General features: G+C 57.7%; 5 protein-coding genes across 5 annotated transcripts; 4 read left to right on the top strand and 1 right to left on the bottom strand.

The window, feature by feature from the left end:
* Positions 1-63: 63 nt before the first annotated feature.
* On the bottom strand, positions 64-6,234 carry SCHCODRAFT_01193964 (uncharacterized protein; the record flags this gene model as incomplete). Its single annotated transcript, XM_003026447.3, has 14 exons — positions 64-163; positions 220-621; positions 672-1,245; positions 1,288-1,544; positions 1,596-1,685; positions 2,040-2,456; positions 2,512-3,381; positions 3,812-5,285; positions 5,334-5,421; positions 5,476-5,638; positions 5,691-5,793; positions 5,849-6,029; positions 6,079-6,121; positions 6,177-6,234. 14 exons carry the CDS (start codon positions 6,232-6,234, stop codon positions 141-143), a joined length of 4,743 nt encoding a protein of 1,580 aa, XP_003026493.1. The 3' UTR covers positions 64-140.
* Positions 6,235-6,959: 725 nt separating this feature from the next.
* SCHCODRAFT_02594320 (uncharacterized protein) lies at positions 6,960-10,043 on the top strand. The gene is made up of 4 exons (XM_050344013.1): positions 6,960-8,738; positions 8,803-8,935; positions 9,005-9,781; positions 9,837-10,043. Exons 1-4 carry the CDS (start codon positions 7,437-7,439, stop codon positions 9,857-9,859), a joined length of 2,235 nt encoding a protein of 744 aa, XP_050197021.1. The 5' UTR covers positions 6,960-7,436; the 3' UTR covers positions 9,860-10,043.
* A 533-nt stretch (positions 10,044-10,576) lies between these two features.
* Positions 10,577-12,970, top strand: SCHCODRAFT_02645057 (uncharacterized protein). The gene is made up of 5 exons (XM_003026566.2): positions 10,577-10,908; positions 10,960-11,135; positions 11,304-11,537; positions 11,587-12,345; positions 12,397-12,970. The coding sequence occupies exons 1-5, from the start codon at positions 10,647-10,649 to the stop codon at positions 12,637-12,639; spliced, it is 1,674 nt and encodes a 557-aa protein (XP_003026612.2). The 5' UTR covers positions 10,577-10,646; the 3' UTR covers positions 12,640-12,970.
* Positions 12,971-13,822: 852 nt separating this feature from the next.
* SCHCODRAFT_02521032 (uncharacterized protein) lies at positions 13,823-17,627 on the top strand (the record flags this gene model as incomplete). Its single annotated transcript, XM_003026565.2, has 9 exons — positions 13,823-14,012; positions 14,068-14,338; positions 14,987-15,741; positions 15,808-15,985; positions 16,051-16,147; positions 16,433-16,490; positions 16,575-16,659; positions 16,701-17,376; positions 17,430-17,627. The coding sequence occupies 9 exons, from the start codon at positions 13,823-13,825 to the stop codon at positions 17,625-17,627; spliced, it is 2,508 nt and encodes an 835-aa protein (XP_003026611.1).
* SCHCODRAFT_02645048 (uncharacterized protein) lies at positions 17,602-18,161 on the top strand. Its single transcript, XM_050346417.1, has one exon. The coding sequence runs from the start codon at positions 17,746-17,748 to the stop codon at positions 18,034-18,036; it is 291 nt and encodes a 96-aa protein (XP_050197020.1). The 5' UTR covers positions 17,602-17,745; the 3' UTR covers positions 18,037-18,161.
* Positions 18,162-20,439: the final 2,278 nt, after the last annotated feature.

Below are 20,439 nucleotides of genomic sequence, written 5' to 3'. Positions count from 1 at the left end.
GTGTCGGCGAGCACACTCGACCGTTGCGTTTATGACTGCATACCATATAATCTGTACTATACTTCGAAATGTCGCATATCAGGCAAAATCCACCCACTGCCCCAGACACGGCCACGCATCAGACTATTTTTTCACAAGTCTCAGTCGGATGATGCGCGATATCCTGTATCATGCGATTAGCGTATTCACAACATTCCCATAAGCAACAAGCGCGCATACCTGTCGCCTTGTCAGAGACTTCGACTCGCAGGATGCCCTTCGCCTTCGTCATAGGCATCACTTCGGGAGCCCGGGTCAAACACTCGGACAAGATATCTCTCGAGTCTATGTTGTAGCAACAATAGAAAACGAGGGAGACCTCCTCTAAAAGTGGATGCCCTACTACCCCATGGTCTAGCTCCAGCCAGTCCACAGCTGGCGGCCAACGGTCGTTGGCGGGCCACCTATTATCGTCCATCCGAACACGTACGACAAGCCGTCGAAGGCTCGATGTCGTGAGGATTCTTCGCACGAATCGAATCAACAGGGCGCCGGGGTGTTCGAAACGCAGTTGATATTCGCTAACTGGGTCAATGACGATGGTGTGCATCGACCTAAAGCGCGGGAAATGAAGGCTACTGACTGGACGTGCATGTGAGAGTCGTCGAGGGGTTCAAGTTTTTTGTACATACAGTCAACTCCCATGAAGCCGTACCAGATTTCGCTGCTTGGTGCGACGCGCCACTGAGCAAGTGAGGTGGCCAGACGACGCATTAGGCTGCAAACCAGCGGAGAGAGGTCGACTTCCGTACTAGATAGAAGTATGTCGAGGTTTTCGACAGGCGCGATGTTTGGCAAAGCAAGCATCCAGGCCAAGAAGCTTCGCAATGTACAAGCGTCACCCGACCATTGCAGATGCAGCCTGAGGCGGCGTAGGTTCGTAAGCGCGTACTTTGGCGGAATGTCATTCGCGGGGTCTGCTGCTTCATCCTCATACTGGACATATAACCCATTCAAACACAGACCCTGGAGCTGGGGAAGCGCACACAGTGCGGACGCGAGTGCAGAGAATCTTGCAAGTACGACATGCGTCAGGAACAAGTTGGTTAAGGCCGGGACTCCAGACGATATGGGATGCAGATCTTCGAGGACGCATGAGGCCCGGAAGTCCCTGCCTTCAAGGCATAGATCTGTAAGAGCGGACAGTCGTCCCAAAAACGTGCTAGGCAGCCCTTCCTTCCTTGTAAGGTGTTGGCGCAGAGTGAGCTGCCGGACATGGCGCGTAAACGTGCACTTCGGGGAACGTACGAGATGGACGAACTCCGCGAACGAGTCCGACTCGTCATCACTTGCCGCCCACGATCGCGGTTCCGACCGAATTACACACAGCTGCTTGTACACATTGCGGCGGCTACATTCAACCAGAGCGCGGCATACCAGACCCAACACGAGCTGTGTGTCTGCGTTTGCGAGGTCGCTTATGAGCTCTAGCAGTTCGAAGGGCAAGCGAGGCGTAGCTTCGTCGGGCTTGACATGCATAATTCTGCTCCTCAACAGAGGATATCCTTTGAGATAGCGGATCAGCTATGGATTTCACAAAATACAATACTTCGTACCGACAGTAATCACGCAGGAGTAAAGATAATTGAACGATATGGTGTCGGATGAGAGAAGCAGTACAGCACACGTGGTCAGTTCAAATTCGCCTGAGTTCCCACGTTCACGTGTCAAATATAAGTGCATATCTGATTATCACCTTCCTGGCAGCGTACATTCATCGAATTCTACAAGTATGGTCGGACGGCATAGACAGACAACTAGCCAGGTTCTGTGACCTCTCGATAGTCTCAGCCGGACCGATAAATTTTCCTCCTGCAGCCGCAATCGTTATACTGTGACTACGAGGAACTCAACTCAGGCGACTCTTCCAGTAAGCCGCAGAAGCTGCGGCACAGGGAGTGCCCTTGTCGACCATTCAATCCTGGGAGTCTGTAATGACACAGAAGCAATGGATTAGTATACGTCTTTACGTCTTACGCGAGGATGACATATTCACGTACCACTGTTTTGCGGTAATATCCCTGGTCGCACCATGCCTTTGGCGTTCGTCCTCGGCAGGAATTTCGGAAGGTAGGATACGGACGTGAACATGGCTCTTTTTGCAGGCTCGCTTAACAGGAAAGCCGAGGACAAGTGGAATGCGAACCACGCCTGCTCCAAGGAAGGATGTTCCACGAGCGCGGCGTCTAGGGCGGCCCAGTCTAGCTGCTCCGTCTCCCAGTCCAGGATGGAGTGATCCTCGTCGACCTTGAGGTGAATGATCAAGGTCTGGAGGGCCGGCGCGGCGAGGACCTGAAGCATGAAGCGAAGGAGGCGTCCGTCTTCACGACGATCTTGCATGCGCACGGTACACAGCCCGATAGGGTCGAGTATGACCGTGTGCAGGACTAAGAACTGCGAGAAGTCGAGGCCGCAAACTGCGATAAAAGGTCAGCCTAGAAGACGGTGCATTTGTCATAACAGTGTGCGCACGGTCTGTCCGCAGAAAGTTCCTGTATTCGTCAGGGTTGATGGTCCACTTCTTCAGTGACAAGACCGTGCCGCGCATGAACGCGTTGAGTGGCCGCGGGAGGCTCGAATCAGAGCCATGCAGAGTAATGCCGAGTTCTTCGACACGCGGGAACTGTGGCAGCTCCAATATCCATGCTAGGAGATGTCGCTGCAGCTGGTTGCTGATGCCGTACACTATCTTCATCTGGAGGCTCCGAAGCTGCGCCAACGTGCCAACAAGTCTCGCAGAGGTTGACGGATCGACGGTCGTGTCCGCCGATGGGCTCTGCCTTGTCGACACCCACAATAACTCGATGCTGCACAGCTGAGGAGATGCGACGAGGATAGACGTAAGAGTCGAGAAGCTCTGGAGAACAACGTAGTTGAGGGTGAGGTTTGTCAATGTGGGAAAATGAGAGGGAGAGGGATGTAGATGGTCATCTGTGAGAACGCATAGGGTGGATCTGGTGCCTTCAAAGCGTAGATCTGTCAGGTTGGGTAGGTGCCGCAACATCTTGAACAGACCCTCCTCGTAATTCCCGGGGGTCAGGGTGAGACTCTTAGTATACGTCCCGAATGAGCATATAGGAGATCCAAGAAGAGTTGCGAACGTTGCTGACGCAAGGCGGGGCATGCCGGATAGAACCTCGTCCGTTTGGCGGACATAGAGCGCTTGAAAGGTATGACGGCGGCTGAAGTTGACTAGGGCATGGCATACCAAGGCAAGCATTAATTGTGTGCTGCGATCGGTATAGCCAGCGATGTGCTCCAGTAACTCCAGAGGGAGAAGTGGACGCTGTTCTGCGACGGTGTCCACAGCCTGATCGGCGTCCATCTCGATGCGAGCCTGTGCTAAGGATATCATTCACGAGATGGTCGTCATCCTGTGAGGCGCGGAACCAACCTAATCGCTTAGAGCCTCGACAGAGCCTTGCGCACAAATGATGGTGGTGTGAGGCACGATGAAGAAGGATCGAAACAACCGCATGGCGTGCACGTTGTGCCTTCGTGCGCCTGAACACGTGGATGTTGGACGAGCCTGCAAGCAGGTCTCGTAACTTCCAGTGTCCTCATATCATATCACACGGAACGATGAACCACGGCGATGCTTCTCTGAAAGGGCTCCTGAGCATCATCGATCACATCCTTCTTCAAAGAAACCATCGGTCGTGAATGCGTAAATTGCATGGATATATAATACGTTAGGATACTGCGTCTCGAGTTCACCCCCGTTGCCGAATTTCTCTATCGTCCCGCCGCCGCTCTCTTTCGTCTCTCATACTCTGCTTATGATCCCCATGCGATCGCTTCTCCTCAGACTCTCCCTCACCTGCCATCTTCAAACCCCACAGATAATTCCCGTACAGCTCCAGCGGATCCGCCGCGTCCCGGATCGCCAGCGCCATCGAGTCCACAGAGTACGCGCTCGGGCTGGAGAGGTTCGACACAGCGCTGCGGCTCAGAGCATGGTGCCGATACGGCGCGTAGTCATGGTGCTGATACGACCCATGGTCGCCATGCCCTCGGTACACGGTCCCGCTGCTGGGATTCGGGCCCGGCCAGCGCCATGCGGTGGGCGGGTCCGCGATGGACTCGACGGAGCTCTGTGGGGATGGTGCGCCATCGGAGTCTGGCGCGCGAGAGTATAGGGACTCGGGAGCGTGCACATAGGTCGACTCGGAAGCGTCTGCTTCGGACTCGGGCGCTGGAGGCGGCGGCAGCTCGCGGATGGAATGAAGCGGCGAGGCGACATAGGAAGAGCTATATGTATGTGATGGCCGCTTCGACGCGGCCGAAGGACGCGATGCGGGCGGCGCGCGTGCGGTGTGGGAAGCTGATGTTGGTGGTGCGCGTGCGGAGTGAGATGGTGATGCCTGAGGCTGAGAGGCGCCGGTAGCACGAGGGGGCGATTGAGCAGGTAGACTGCCTCGCCGAGGTGCGTAGGATGTCACCGGCCGCGTCACGAGTGGGTATGCCGGATGCGCCGTGCGCGGTCGCGATGTGGGAGGTGGCAGAGTGAACGGACGCAGCTCGAGTGGCCGGTCCGTCTGCCAGCCGGCAAAGACGGTGTGCGGTGTAGGAGCTGTCGACACCTCGACAATATCCTGCTCGGCGGCAGGCGTCGTATTCCGCTCGCCAGATCGAGACGCGTCATGCTTTACGCTGGGCGCGATTTCCTCTCTTGGAGGACGCATGGATGGCGATGAGTGCGGTCTGCACTCGGTATGGTCGACTCGACATCGCGCATGCTCCTCGAACCAGCTCCGCGGGTGCTCCTGAGCAACAGCGCCCTCGGTCGTAGGTCGTGTCGCCTTCTCGACATGCAGCGGGCGAGTTAGTCGAGGAGGAGAGAGGCTCGGCGGCTCCTGGACCGGAAACGCCTTCACATCGCGCATATGCCGGCTATAGCGCGGGAGCTCGTCGACGGTGGATATGGTCGCGCGGTCGGAGGAGGCGAAGTCACTCTGATCCCACTTCTCCTTCTCCCCCTTCCATTTCTTGCTCATCCGCCAAGTACTCGAGCTCGCAAGGGTGTGGTCGTCTCGCGCGGTGCCCGCATCGTCACTGTCGCCGTACAACAGAACGTCCGCAGTGCTAACTCGGTGGACGACAAGCAAGAGGACCAGAATCCCAATGGTGCCAGCTACACCCGACGCAGCTCCGGTGAGGGCGCGCGTCAACTGCGCTGCGCCGCCCGCCGTCTCTCTCCTGGCGTTGAGATCTCCGCTCGACACCTCGGAGCCCAGGTAGAGTATCTGTCTTCGCGTTAGCCTGGGTAGTGGGTCCGAAGGCGAGCGACGCACGAGAAATGCCCCGAGTATCAATCCAGAGTCCAGGAAGAACACTGCGATGCGAGCCATGCGTCCCCGATGGGATGAGGTCGTGTCGGACCTAGATCGGTCATTAGTATTGCTTAAATCAGAAGAGTTCAGAGGGAGTACACACCACGACCGTTCACTCGGCGCGCCCCACAATCGCGTCCAGGTCGCTAGCAGGCTAACTATATTCGTGACGATGAGCGGGATGAGCATGACAAGCGCATCGCTGGCCACGGTCGCTGTGCTGAGACTGGCGACGAAGCAGAGGCCGATGCTGATGATTGTCGTCGCTGGACGATACGTCAGCAATCAAGATTTGGCATATAACGACTGCGAACTCACTGCAGGATGCGAACGCGAGGAAGGCTAGGAGCGCTCGAACGACAACGCTCGTCTGCCAGAGGATCCACGTCCGCCATATGACGATGAGCTGTGCGATGAGAAGCTATGAGAAGTGACGAGTTAGTCCCACATGAGTATGATTATCAGGCAAAACGCACGCTGATCCTCCCGAACACCTTGATCGTCACGTCGATCCCGGCCATGGCGCCCTTCTCTATCTCGGATCCCGTCGAAGCCTCGGCGTAGATAATGCTGAGAGCCACGTTCGAGAGACTCATCAGTGTCAAGAGCGACGCTGTGGACAGGACCACTGCGCGGCCCTTGAAGGCTCCGCCGGTGCTGAGGAGAAATCAGTCGAGCACCACACTTCAGTCGAGCAATCACGCACAGCAGTGTGTATCCGAGCAGTGCGTATAGCACAAGCTGAATGCCTAGCATCCTCGTCAGTCGCTGGATTCCTTGTAGTATAGGAAAGTCGAGACTCACCGAAAAACAGAGCAGCCAAGCTCGCCGCGACAATCAGCCCGTCAGTGCTTGTGGTCATCTCGCGAGTCGACAGCAAGAGCGATACGCACGAGCGCCAGACAGTTGTCTCTTATAAGTCATCGCGAGCAGAGAGTGTGAATCCCACGACCACGACGACACCTCACAGCGCGAAGGACGTGCCAGCTCATCTTGACTTCAACGCTGCAGCGAGCGCAATACAAGGTGCCACGGCGTCACTGTGTCCTGCGGGTCAGGAACCATGAGCCGTGAGTACCGCGCACGCCAGCGGGACGTTCCGGGTGCAGGTTGAGCATGGCGAAAGCATTCTAACTGCTGTAAACGTTGCCGCAACTGGCAGACGGTTGGTGTGTCGTAGACGCGGGCGAGGCTCCTGAAGAGGGTCAGTGCCTTGCAGCATAAGGTGCGCAAGGCTCGAATCGGCAAGACAATACATTATCAGCGATTCCCAGGAAGTACCTCTATCATTCGTGTGTCTCTTCGTCTGCCACGTACAGTCGTGAGGAAAGCGTCGTCACCACTCCGAATTCGAAGATCGCAGTTGGGTTCTCATCGAGCAAGCAGCGTCTCGTTATCACTTATCAAAGTAACTGCGCCGAATGCCGGATGACATGCATGTAGCGCAACTTGCACTCGTATGCTTGATGGTCGAGAGTAAGGTGCAGCCGTGGGAAATGAACCCCCTAACCCGTGTGTGGCAAATTCTCACGGCCCGAGCGTCAGATGAATGAATGCACGTGGGTCATAAACCATCCTCTTGCCACCATCATGGTCTCACCGTCGTCGCTTGACACTCTCATAGCCATCGTGGAATGGAAGGCTTTGGCCACAGCTACAGCTCAAGGCTTATGATTATCGATTGCAGACCCAGGCGCTAGCGAAAGCCGCACGAGTTATATGCGTGCCCACTGGTGTAGGCGCCCAACAGCTTCTGCAGTACGTTATGCCACAGCTTCTCGAACTTCCTTATTGTCTTTTGCGAGTTGCCTCGCGACATACACCCTGCGGCATCATGGCCAGAAGGCTCTGCAATTGTTCATGTGACGGCATCGCATCCGCATACGGCAATCCACTTGTCCTAAAGGAGGTGTAGGTCCCCGTGTCTTTGTTCCTTATGTGGCCCCGTCGATTGCGGTGCGCGTATATATACGGGGACTGCTGTAGGCGCCCCGCATCTGCCATAAACATTGCCTTACTGCCCATTGCCTCCCCCATTGCTCACCTGCATTGCCACAGTGACCCATGGCGCCTCCGACCACCCACCTCCTCGCGCTGCTTACCCGGTTTTGCTACGACGATGCTGTGGCACCGAATGAGCATCGCAGGGAGGACCTTCTGGACGTGCTCATGAAGGACTCCATGTTCGCAGTTACTGCCTGTCTGGATGCACTTCATGAAGCGCTTATTCCTGATCACAAGGATAAGCGCGCGTCTTTCCCAGATACGGAGCCGGACATCAAGCACGCGATGGAGGCGCTCAAGGCCTTCGGTCTCCTCTGCAACATATGCGGCGGCGACAGTGCCATCTCCGACTTCCTCATCGCGCGCTGGCCGTCCGCCCTCGCCTGGATCCGATTCTTCGACCCATGCAAGAGGCACTTGCGTCCGTGCTCAGTAGCTCTGTACGCCCGTCCCGCGGACGCAATCGCGCAGGCGCTCTCTGGCTACGTCCAGCTGCTGTACAACAAGGGCATCCTCGACAACGAGCGCGTCTCCTTCAAGACCCTCCTCCGCTTCTGGAAGGACTTCCCCTGCCATTTCCCCATGACCGCGGGCGTGGGAGAGGAACCGAAGGAGGCGGACATCCTGTTCCGCGGGCGCGACGCGGCGATGACCGAGCTTCTCCTGCGCGTTCTCACGGCCCCGGATCCGAATGCGCGAGCGGCGGCGGCGCAGGCGATCCTCGCTGAGGGCCATGGTGACGCGAAGCCCTTCATGTGCGCGGCGGCAAAGCGCATGACTCTGTCGCAAGGGTTCGCGTACATCCCGCGCGAGCGGTACGTGCACGACTTTCCCCGGCTCGAAGACCACATCGTCCTGCGGTACCGGTACGCCGAAGTGTGCGTCGCACTCGTCGAGCTGGCGCCGCTGCACGACTTCTTGTCGTCGAGAGAGGCGGCGATGGACGTGATCAACGCTTTCCATTTCTTCTCCATGGTTTCCTTCGATCGGGCCGCTGCGCTGAAAGTGTGCCAAGTGCTCGCGGTGCTGTGCGAGGCGTCGTTCAGAGCCTGCGAGGCTGCGCTGAGGAGGGGCGTTCTCGTTGCTTTACACCGTTTCCTGACGCCCCGGGCTGGGGATATCATCCAGATACGCCTGAACAAGGGCAGGAATGACTTGGCGCCCGTCCGCATGCTAGCCGGCGCGTTGACTAGTGCACTTGTTACCAGGCCGGTCCTCAAGGCCTTCGGGGAAGCGGTTGCGAAGTACAATGTCGTCGACTGGGAGATCCCACCCTCGAGGATCTGGTACCGGCTGATGATCCGTTTTGCGCGACGCCAGCTGAACATGGATGCTTTCAGGCGTACTCTGATCTGCACATTGGTAAGCTGTGCGATGGTATCGCCACCGCTGATGAAGGCTCAACGTACTCACTTCCATGCCACAGTGCCACGAAGAAGGAGCTAGGTTCTGCTGTGCAGATACTTACTACTGCTCCGCCGTATGCCAAGCAGCAGACCGGCAACGCCACCGGCCTTATTGCAATGGCCCCGCGAAGGGTGTAGCGCCCCCGAAACTAGGTACGTCGCCCTCACTGCGCGCCAACTAGCTATGACAACTGAGCTGACCGACTCCCGCCTACATCACAGAAATCTTTGGCTTGGGTACCCGCGATGAGAAGTTCGTCGTGTACGCTGCCCATTGCGAGATGCAGCGCAAGGGCCAAATCTGGCGTACGATTTCCGCGTTCCTCGAGCGTCCTACCGTCGTCAAGAGCGGGCGGGACGTACACGCGCGGCTTGACTTTAGGGCGCCGAACGTCAGCGTAACCCTCTGCCTTTCGACTGGCGCCTTGCGTGAAGCGGATCCTGATGAAGACGACGACGACCCCGAGAACGACGAGAACAAAGAGAACTCGCCACCTACGAAGACCGTGTTGGCCATAACGCATCAAACCGCCAAAGCGACCCCGCGCGTGATTGTCGACGCCGTCTTCGACAGGTCCCAATCGATCGTCGTGCCGGTGGGCATGTATCGGTTCTCCTTCTTCGCGCCTACGCAAGAGTTCGAACCCAAGCCTAAGCTCGAGCCCAAGTCCAAGGTCGAGCACAAGCCCAAGTTCGCGCCCAAGCCCAAGCTCGAGCTCATGCACAAGCCCAAGCCCACGCTCAAGCTCGAGCACCAGGCCACCCACAAACAGAAGCCGACGGAAACCAGCATGGCCTTGATGACGACGGTCATCGAGTTCATTGACACTGGAAAGCTCTCGGACCCCTCGGTGCTGTGCTCAGATGAGTTCTTTGTGTGCGAGACGTCGGGAAGCGAGCCTCCGAGGTGTGGTGTAGCCAGTTTGAGGCGTCGCAGCGTTCCTGTCCCCGATAATCGACAATCCCGTAGTTCCAGGATTTTGACTGGGCTTCGAAATGGTGCGTGGGCCATGTCAGTCGGGTTGGGTGCAGGATGCTGACGCGAGAACCGTAGCTTTCGCGCTCCGGCGGAACTAATGCCCAAGCGTGCAATTGAGTCAAGGCCCTTCTTTATATGTGCTCCATCCTTTATGTGACCTATGCCTATCCTTGTATCGTCCTATGCCTACCCTCCTTATAAACCGGCGCGCTAATGTGTCCGGGTTATGCCTAACTCCTGGTGTACTGTATGGCTGTCTAATGCATACATCATCTACATCTTTCTTGGGTGCACCTGCTGATAGTCGGGGCCATTGAATGTGAATGTGATGCCTTAGTGCGTAAACCATGACTTTCTCTCACTTTCCGGTCAAAAACTCAATTTCCGGCAAATGCCGGCGAAGTTGAACTTCGACTTTTCGACAAAATTCGCCGCTTTCTCAGTCTTCGAGGTGCGATGGGCTCTAAATAACTCTGATATACACTCAAGAGGCTTCGTTGACTTCTTGCCTCGCGCCCGAGGCTACAAAATGGCCGCAGAGGCGCGCAACGTCTGCGGCACGCTCGGCACGTGATGTCATGCATTAAACATCTGCCAACGAACCTCGTCTTTTCCCAAACCACCACCGGCGCCAGCTTTCCTTTCGAAATCGCCATCTCTCGTCGCCGCGAACGTCGGCGACAAGCACAAAAGCTGAACGCTGTTTTCGCGAACGCGTTCCTGACATGATGCTGCGGCACACGGCCCGGCAAATACGGCCCTACGTAAGCCGCATTTACCTCTTTCGAGGGCCGAACCTTTACTCAATATTCACCCCCACATCGACCTGCACCCTCACCGACATTCGCCGCGTCGCCCACGTCGACGCTGGCGCCGGGATACGATATGGCGTTCTCCAGGCAGTCCTTGATGACGAAGGGCAAGCGGCCGTTCACCGCCGCGTCCCGCGTCCTCCACGCATCGTCTACAACGGCGTCGAGGGTCTTCAACGCGACTGCACCCACCTTCGCTACCCGGGCATTCGCGCGCGCCAGCAACAAGACCTCGTCGCTCATCCAGCGCGGCCTGAGTCGCGCGTACTCGACGGGAAAGAACGGTCCGGAATTTAATGGTGGTCAGACCACAGGGGCGGAGGTACCGTTATATCGTGCGTGCCAGAACCTTCTTGCCTTCTTCAATTCTGACATGCGCTCTTCAGGCAAGCTCATCAAGGCATGGACGGAGACGCCGACCAAGTGGTATCCCATCCCGATCGCGGTGGGCGCGATACTCCTCGTCGTGATCCAGTACAGGAAGAACTCGAGAAAGCGCAACCCCGAGGTCATCGTTGACGAGGATGGTGTCGAGGTTGTCAAGCTCAAGGGTCCATGGCAGGTATGTACACTCCACTTGGCGCGCAGAGTACGGCTTCAGTCTCCACCATATATCACGTGCATAGCGCCAGATCTCTCTGGGCCCCTGTACCTTCGCGACTCGGCGCACGACCTATTTTGTCGACCTGCCCAACATCATGAGCATGCAGTCTAATACAACACGCTTCAGGTCCATGTCATGGGTGCCCTCCCTCTACGGAACATGTCACGGTTATGGGGCTACATGAACTCCCTTCAACTCCCAGTTTGGTTTAGGCCATACGGCTTCAAGATGTACGCCTACGCCTTCGGTTGCAACCTCGACGAGATCGACCCTCAGGAACTGGAGAAATACGCAAGCTTGGGCGACTTCTTCTACCGGAAACTAAAACCTGGCGCACGACCGGTCGACGACGCGATATTGGTGCGTGTAGCATTTCTTCAGCCCGCTCCGTCGCTCATAATATCTGCAGGTCAGCCCCGCGGACGGCACAGTATTACACTTCGGCACGATCAAGGACTCTCGAGTCGAACAGGTCAAGGGTATCACATATTCACTGGACGCGCTTCTCGGAGTGGAACGTCCAGGAACCCCAACGGCATCGGTCAAGAGCACGCGCGATCAAATGGAAGTTGTCAACGACCACGATTTTGCGAACGTTAACGGCATCGAGTACACCCTCGACCAGCTCATCGGTGGCCAGAACGGCCACGCGCGACCTTCAGGCAGCACGAGCAGCAATGAGACCACGCCCCTTCTTGCCTCTGGCAGCAGCGACCCCGCGCCGCAAAAATACGGCGAGCGCGTCGACGCCTCCGTCCACGACCCCTCCGCCACGCTTAAGGACACCCTCGCCCACGACGCCGGCGTCGCCCGCGACATGGGCGTCCCCGCCGCGATCGAGGGCGCCCCCGTCGCGCGGCCCCTCGCGCGGCGGCGCAGCACCTCCGACCAGGACGTCCGCCCGGGCCACTCGCTCTTCTTCACCGTCATCTACCTCGCGCCGGGCGACTACCACCGCTTCCACAGCCCGACGGCGTGGGTGGTCGAGAAGCGGCGGCACTTCGTGGGCGAGCTGTTCTCGGTGTCGCCGTATATGGCGAAGCGGCTGGAGAATTTGTTTGTCTTGAATGAGCGGGTTGCGCTGTTGGGTCGCTGGCGGTATGGGTTCTTTGGGATGGTGCCCGTTGGCGCGACGAATGTGGGGAGTATCAAGATCAACTTCGACCAGGTGGGTTTGGCGCTTGTGAGGGTAGTGCTCCTGCTAATGCTTTTGGGTTAGGAATTGCGCACTAACGTTCGCGGCCGTCGACCACCTCCGGGCACGTACACTGAGGCCGTCTACTCCGCTGCATCGCCAATTCTGAACGGTCAACCGCTTTCATACGCGGAGGAGATGGGCGGCTTTTGCTTGGGAAGCACGATCGTCCTCATCTTCGAGGCGCCGTCCGATTTCGAGTTCGCGATCCAGGCTGGACAGAAGATCAAGGTCGGCAACAAGCTCGGCGACGTGCCACGGGATTAGGTGTCTTCTGCTCCGGGACCGGTCGTGCTCAGTCGCGGGACTAGCTGTCCTCTGTCACAGGACTAGGGTCCCTTCGTTACAGGACTGCGTGTCCACGGTCGCAGGGTTGACTATTCGCCATCGCGACCAGGAGCTGTAGAGGGGTGTCCTCCGGGAGAGGGACAGCGATAGACGTACATAGGCTACATCGGGGAGAAAAGCTACTCACATCGGAGCGGTCTGGTAGACGGGCGCCGCGCTCCATCATACATTAGTGCCTCATTCAATTCGTATCGTACGCATTCATTGGGAATTCAACTTCGCAGACTACTTAGTAGTCGAAGGCGCACCAGCCCGGGTGAGGGGGTCACCGTCAGTGGCAAGCGTGACTGCCACCGTAACTCAACTTTCCCGTGACCGTGAGGCGGACAACGTGCACGCCTCGCGCTGTTGCTCTTTGCCCTCATCACTCCCTGCGAAGGCTTGCGGCGACCAGGTAAGCTCTGCCATCTTCAAATCAACGATCTTACGCATTCATTCGCATACGATGAACGTCGTTCAGGATCAAGACAGCGCGCCAGACGAAGGCCCATCCCTCCCCCTCGAGCTACTCGAGCACATCGCCAACTACACCGATCCCCACACGTGCCTAGCACTTGCGCTAGTGTGCCGCGCTCTTCTAGACCGCAGCCGTCGCCTGGCATTCAAACAAATCGCTGTTCATCAGTCGTACGAACCTGAGCGACCCCGTCTTGCGATTACGACTTTTGCTGCTCTCCTCGACTCTCCGCTATGCACGTTCAAGCGGTACACTCATCGTCTCACACTGCCACCATGGCGCCGGAGCGAGGGAGGGCTGCCTGGGTTACTGCTGAACCTCCCCAATCTGGCAGATCTGCGCGTCGAAGGGTTGGAGCATACCCCTCCGAGTCGTATTCTCGAAAATTGCCACCCTTTTTCTCCCGCACATCCAGCTTTGACGAGCCTGACGCTGGAACATGTCCGCCTAGTGCGCTTATCGAGCCTCACGTCCGTACTGGTTTCATTGCCCAAACTCCTGCGCCTTGAGCTTCTCTGGACATCTATAGGTGCTTTCTTCAGACGTGACAGAACGAGAGAAGACGCCGTTTTGCCAATCACGGACGAGACATTAGGACAGCTTGAAAGTCTCCGCATCAAGATAGCCTACAGTACGGGCAACTCAATGCAGCAGCGGCTCTGCAGTTGGTTGCTGGCGCTGCCACAGTTCCCTCCCATCCGAAACCTCGGCCTTACGTTACGTGACTGCGATCTTCGCCCCTCATCTCTGCTTCGCAAGTTCATGCACCGTACGAGGCTCTCGCTTGCGGAGTGGACCATCTACCCTGACGAGTACGGCTTCAGTGGATATGACCGTACGCGTGCTTTTCCTTGGCAGGTGTTGTCGTTGATGCTGATACGACGTGACAGTTTGCGACCTCGTATTCTCGCATTACACCGTCCTGCACACCTTCACACTCGACCCGATCAGCCTCTTCATGGTGCGCACCCAATACCGGCACGACCCCGGACGCTTCCGGCGTCTCCTGCTCGAAGTGGTCGCTGCACCAGCGCTCCGAAACGTCGTCGTGCACCTCAAGGTTGACGACGAATACTCCGTACTGCACTGGGAGCCGGAGCAGCCGGATTGGGCCGCCCTCGACGACGGCCTCGTGAAGTGCCCTCTTCTGGAGCAGGTATCGTTCGTATTCCATTTGGCCTCGAGCCATGTGGAGAACGAGCTGGCGAGGAGGGCCATGGACGAGTCCACGACTGCGATTCCACAGCTTCTTCCCAGGACAAACTCCGAGGGAAAGCTGAGGCATGAGCAGTCGCTGTAGGGGATCGGTACGAACTCAAGCAGCCTTCCTGTTCGGCTGTAAGATAATCTTGGTTATAATGCTAGACTATGAGCGCGTACTGCATGGACTCGGTGGCGCTGGCGTCCCAATATCGTATTTCTCTACCTATGTATGTCTTAACCTCCGTATGCACTATACTCCTTTGAAAGTTTCTATTTACGAAGTCGAACAACAGAGCTGGACATGACATGAAGCGCTGCCATCCGGTGTTGGACTTGCTCGTGATCGTGGGTCCGGGAACAACCGCGCCTTTGACGCACCTTGATCTTTGCCATTGGCGTCGCACAGTCTTCGACGCCTGGGGTCTCCATCTAGATTGTTCCTGACGTCAGTAAGAATCTCGCCCACTAGCTCGCTTATTCTAGAATATTGAAACCATTGTAGATCCTTTCATTTTATCCTCACTTGTAACCGATGTCGGATGTCAGCGGCCTCAATCATGATGCAGGCCCTCGTCTCCCGCAAGAACTGCTTGAGCATATCGCTAGCTTCTCCGATAGCGAAACGCATGCAGTGCTGGGCGAAGTTTGTCGCGCGCTCGTCGACCTCAGCCGGCGGCGCGTCTTCGTACACCTGACCGCGAACCGGATGGAATCACTCAGGATCAGCCACCTGGTGAACGAGCTCGCCACGATCCTCGAATCGCCGCTCTGCACAATTTCCCCGCACGTTCGCCATCTCACGCTACAGCAACCTCTGCCTTACAGGGGCGGCTTGCCCGACGGGGTCTTGCGGCGCCTGCCCAACCTGACGAGCCTGACCGTGGACGGTACGGAGGATGAGCCTTGCATTCTGCCGGATCTGCAGCCCATATCGCACGGTCTCCTTCCCCTGACCGTGCTGACGCTCAAATACGCCAACGTCGTCTCGTTCTCGATAATCGCGCATGCCATGGTCGCACTGCCGCGGCTACAAAGCCTCTGCCTGTACGAGATATCAGACCAAGACACTGACGGCAGTTCCGACGAACTTATTCCTAACCCGCCGGAGGGCACGCTCGCGCACCTTGAGAACCTTGTTTGTATCATGGAGCGCGACATCGGCGCGCGGCTGCTGCGGCGCTTCCTGACCTGGGTGCTGGCGCTCCCAGCAACGCCACCCATCCGGGCACTGACCATACGCCTGCTCGGCGCAGAGCCAGACGTGCTGTTGCACGTGCGCGATCTCGTCGAGCGCATCGCACCCACGCTCACCGAATGGCGCATCGACCCCGACGACGGCGACGATTTTCTGGGAATTGAGTGTAAGCCACGAGCCACTGGAAATAGTTACTGTCACCCATCGTACAGCGATCTAACATCTCCGCCAGCCATTGACCTCCCCTTCGCGGCTTTCACTTGCCTCCGCACGCTCGCTTTCGACCCTATCGATTGGTGCACCCTTCGCGTCGGCTTCGGTGGCCCCTCTCGTGCCCTAGTCGACTTCCTCTCCCCCATCCTTGCTGCACCAAACCTCGAGCGCCTCGTCCTGCGCTTCAAGATCGACAAGTACGAAATTCATATATTTGAGGGGATCATGCGGCCGTGTTTGACTGGGAGGCGTTGGATAACAGACTCTCGGGGAAGGAGACGTTGCGGGATGTCGTCTTCATGATGGACTTCCGGAAGGTACTACCGAAGCTCGCGAGGGTGAAGTTGGAGGACGTGAGGGTATGTATTTCTGAGAGGATGCCGAGGTCGGTGGAGAGGGGGATCTTGCAGATAGAAAGGGTGAAGGCGGCGGTGGAGGAGGCTGGTACTTGACTCTACACTGACCACATACACATACTGTAACATGCGCAGACATCGGGAAGAATGCACATCAAAGCCAAAACATCAGTATTGCTGTATGCGAGCATAATTATCGCCTGTCTAATATGAGTGACTACTAGCAAGCTAGCCGGAGCGTCTCGATGGCTTCCTCACAATACCGAGTTCTTATCATCCACCGGACAGCCTGTACTCGAGCCCGCCGCTCGTGGCACATCGTCCTTCTGGGGATACAGTCAGAGTTGTGGGTCCAGTTGGGGCGATCGGGCTGATCACTTGATCGCATCGGGGAGAATTCGGAATTCTTCTGTTTGCACATGCTTATTAGGCCTTGACTCCAACGCTCACGTCGGCGAAGAAGACATTCCGGCATACGCGCAGGAAGTAAAGGCGCACTACCAAGGGACACATCGGTTTACTCGAAGCAATAAACCGCCTTCGCCATGCCCCCCAGCATCCAGGGCCTCAACCTCATCCACCCCTCCCCTCCCCCGAGCGCGGACCAGGACTTGGTCTCGAATGTGCCCGATCTCTCCGCGGCGCAGCTCGACTTCTGGGCGAACTTCAACTTCACGAACGAGGATGGGCCCCTCGGACCCACGAGCGACAGGTCCGCCAAGTCGTTCTCGGACAAGAGCGAGAGCCCGGTGATCAGCAGCGCGAGCGCCCAGCAGCGCGGGCAGCAGACGTTCCCCCAGCTCCCCAACCAGACCCAGCAGCAGCAGCCGCAGGTCGACATCGGCTCGCTCCTCTATGCGCTTCAACAGCAGCAGATCCAGCAGCAGCAGCAGCAGCAGTCCTTCGCCCCCCAGCAGCTCGCGAGCCTCCTCGCCCTCCAGGGCTTCGCGCAGCAGCAGAACCAGCTCTCGCAGCTGCAGCTCCCGCCCCTTCAGCCTACTCTCTCGCGATCGACTCCGTCTCAGGCGCCACCCGCCGCCCCGGTCTCGCAGCCACCTCCCCCCAAGCGGCAGCGCACGGTCTCCGCGGCAGCGGCCTCCCCCGCGACCCCCTCCCCTCTCAATACGGCCGGCATGTCAAGTGAGGCAGCCGCGATCGCTGCAGCGGAGGACAAGCGTAGGCGGAATACGGCCGCCAGTGCGCGGTTCCGTATGAAGAAGAAGGAGCGCGAGGTGCGTGGCAGCAGCGGGGTCCTCATCATGCGGTTCGCTGACTTCATTCACAGGCTGCCCTCGAGGGCAAGGCGAAGGAGCTTGAAGAGCGCGTCGCCGAGCTTGAGCGCGAGTGCGAGACGCTCCGGCGTGAGAACGACTGGCTGAAGGGACTCGTGGTCGGCGTTACGGGCTCCGTCGCACCGCCCACCGCGCCCAGTCAGCAGCAGCATACGGGCGGAACGGGAACGAAGCGGGGGCGAGACGATTAGTTCGCAAAATCGTTCGGTGATCTCATGCAGCGGAGGACAATGTAGTACAGGTGCGTTGCGGGACGTCCTTCCTCGTGTTGCGGGTTTTCTGATACGTTCGCGCAGTTTATGAGTATATATGGTCCGTATGTTGTACTTCTACGGGTACGCTCTCCTCTCCTATGAAGCGGTCAATATATGCCCTTCATCCTTTGCTGCATGCCTTTGGCTGTCGACCACGTTCCTCGCCCTCGTCAACCACTCCTGCCTCCTCGACATAGCGTCTTCCCTCCGAAGAGCGGCGCCCTCTTGCTCCTGTGCTCCTCTCCCCATTCTCCCTTATCTCTGCCACTCAATTTGCTGGGGCCCTTGTCCAGTTTGCTCCCGGCGGTGGAGCACGCCGCGGCAGACCGGCGCGGGTGGCACATGAATCGCCTTTTGGGGAAACGTCTCGACGAGATCCGCTTCCGAGCTCAGAGATCACCCGAATTCAGTTTGACGGCTCGTGGGCGCCTGTGGGTGGTTCAAGTCGCGGGCTGCTTTCCGATTTGCGCAGGTCGTCCGAAGTACTTAGAGGAACCCGGGGTCGTGAGCAGGTTTTTGAACATCTTCGCGGCCAAGACGATAGATTTGTACGTGCCACTCGAGGTCGCATACAAGGCCTTGACAGGCGTACGCCAGCCCATATGCGAACTACTTCGCGCAGACTTCGCTACCTCGCGCACGCCATTTTTGCGGCGAGTGTGCTTCACTGCTATTCAAGGGCTTTACGTCTAGGTGGCTTCCTAGATGGAGAGCGCTAGCTTCCTCCTGCTGATGACGAGGTATCTGCGATTGATAGTGAGGCAAGTTGTCTATTCCTGTACGTCTTCTACTTCTATGCGGTCCGTCTGCCTGACTGAAACCCACTTGCTCATGCAGGGACGGAGCGTCTGGTCGTGGGGAAGAAGGAATACGCTGAGGCTCGAGGGGTATCACGGTTTCCCATTCACCGCAAAAAGATGAAGAAAGTTCGGCTCGGATCGACAGCACTCGGCGCGCAAGTACTCGACCAACGCGCTTTCAATTTCATCCCTGCGAACGCGCGAAGTATCCAGATGGAGTACAATGCGCCGCAATCCGTCTCTCGACCCGCCGCGGCGCGCCTACTCTCCGACCGTGCTGTGTTGTGCCACGCTGTTCTGCTGCTGTGGCATGCTCCTTCCCGCGCCACGGCATACTCCTTCCCATGCTGTGGCACCTCTCACGACGACGGTGGGTCTCACGTAGTTCCGTGGCGTAGCCATCCCACCCATCGATCTGTTTACCCGAATTTCTGCACAGCTCGCAGTCCACTTGGCCTCGATTACATCCTGGTCTGCTGCTGGAGAAGGGCGATCTGCTGCTGGACCTTCTCGAGCGAGGCGCCGATTTTCTCTATCCGTCGAAGACCTCCAAGGTCGATGAACGTTCAAGCGCTACATGTCTAGACTTCATAGCCTCAACGCGGTCAATCCTCTGACCCACCAGACGACACCGTGAGGCTCCTGCTTTCTATGGTGCCTTCGCCCGAGCCCATTGTGCCATCCCTATTCGTCCGCCTTCCTGCCTCATCCGTCCACCTTCCCGCTGCATTGGTCCACTTCCATGCTTCATCCCCCCACCTTCGTACCGTCCAATGAAAGCTGGTGTGTCAGGCAGCGAGGAGATAGGACACATAGGGTGCGAAGCGGGTGGATATGAGCACGAAGCGAGGGGATAAGATGCGGAAGTACGACGCTCAATAGCATGCGCCATAGGCCCAACGGGTAGCGCAACACGCACCGTGCGTGAGTTTGGCGGTAATTCGATTTCTCGCTGCGCTGAGATCTGCCATTTTACCTCTTGAGTGAGCAGACGACACGTACGCCAAAATGGACCTCGCAGCAGAAATTCAGGGATCGGATTCGAAATTTCAGGATACCAGCTCGTGCGGTGAGAGTCAATTCTGTGCTTTATCTCGTTACTGACGAATCGCGATAGGGCTGCTTTACCTCCACTCAACCTCTAACATTTTCTTTACGCGTGCGTGCTGTTACGGGACGTAAGAAATGCAATTCTTCTGCTCGTCCATCATCCGCGGCGTACAAAATCTTGTCAGTCCGCAGGGTCTGAGTACCGACCTCCGTAGGGTTTGCCGACCGCCGCAGGGCTGTCAACGTCTTCGGACTGAGTGGGGCAGGTGATCTGTAGCGCCCAGCCTCTTCTACGTACTGCGACTTCCCATCCTATTCACCCTTACGCCCAGGTCGAGCTGAAGACTACGGGCGCCCGCTAGCCTCCTTCAGCGGTCAGTGCTCTCGAAGCAGCACGCCATTGAACCGGATCCGGCGGTCGCGCCCCTCCCTTATCTTGTGGCAACGCCTTCCTTGGTCGTGTCGCATTCGCTAGCCGACCTGTCAGGTCCTCCCGCAGTTTACGGGTTCTCGGTCAAGCCGCGGTCCTGTAAACAGCCAAGTCGCGAACTTTACGGCCAACCCGCGCTCTTCGCGGCAGAGGAGCAGGGGGAGCAGGTCAGCTGTGCCGGCGAGGGGATCGCGCCATCGCCCGGCGCCGTTGCGCCATCCGGTCCCACGGCGGGGGCGTGGTCAGGGACAGCGAGCGCGGGAGTCGGGGAGGTGTCGGACCGGAGGAGGGGACGATGGGCAGGCCAAATAGCGGGCGAACGTTCGGCAGGGTGGCGACGCGGATTGAGGTACGTTTATGGCCAGTGTTGTTTGGTTCTATTTGTTTGCTCGGTGCTAAATAGCTTCACGTGGACAGCGCTCTCGATTTTTGCGACTTGGCCTCTCGCTCGCTTCTTTCTGATGGCTTA

The sequence above is a fragment of the Schizophyllum commune genome (assembly GCF_000143185.2).
Source record: "Schizophyllum commune H4-8 unplaced genomic scaffold SCHCOscaffold_17, whole genome shotgun sequence".
NCBI classification, from domain to species: Eukaryota; Fungi; Basidiomycota; class Agaricomycetes; order Agaricales; family Schizophyllaceae; genus Schizophyllum; species Schizophyllum commune.
The sequence above is the reverse complement of the archived record's forward strand: the minus strand, read 5'-3'. Positions and strand labels throughout refer to the sequence as shown.

What these genes read in the sequence shown, in the direction of transcription:
- SCHCODRAFT_02594320 (XM_050344013.1), top strand. Translation starts at nt 7,437, where the DNA reads ATGGCGCCTCCGACCACCCACCTCCTCGCGCTGCTTACCCGGTTTTGC. An exon ending in GTACTCTGATCTGCACATTG is followed by an intron (nt 8,739 to 8,802) that starts GTAAGCTGTGCG and finishes TCCATGCCACAG; the next exon opens with TGCCACGAAGAAGGAGCTAG. An exon ending in TTTGACTGGGCTTCGAAATG is followed by an intron (nt 9,782 to 9,836) that starts GTGCGTGGGCCA and finishes CGAGAACCGTAG; the next exon opens with CTTTCGCGCTCCGGCGGAAC.
- SCHCODRAFT_02645057 (XM_003026566.2), top strand. Translation starts at nt 10,647, where the DNA reads ATGGCGTTCTCCAGGCAGTCCTTGATGACGAAGGGCAAGCGGCCGTTC. An exon ending in AGCTCAAGGGTCCATGGCAG is followed by an intron (nt 11,136 to 11,303) that starts GTATGTACACTC and finishes AACACGCTTCAG; the next exon opens with GTCCATGTCATGGGTGCCCT. An exon ending in TCAAGATCAACTTCGACCAG is followed by an intron (nt 12,346 to 12,396) that starts GTGGGTTTGGCG and finishes CTTTTGGGTTAG; the next exon opens with GAATTGCGCACTAACGTTCG.
- SCHCODRAFT_02645048 (XM_050346417.1), top strand. Translation starts at nt 17,746, where the DNA reads ATGGTCCGTATGTTGTACTTCTACGGGTACGCTCTCCTCTCCTATGAA.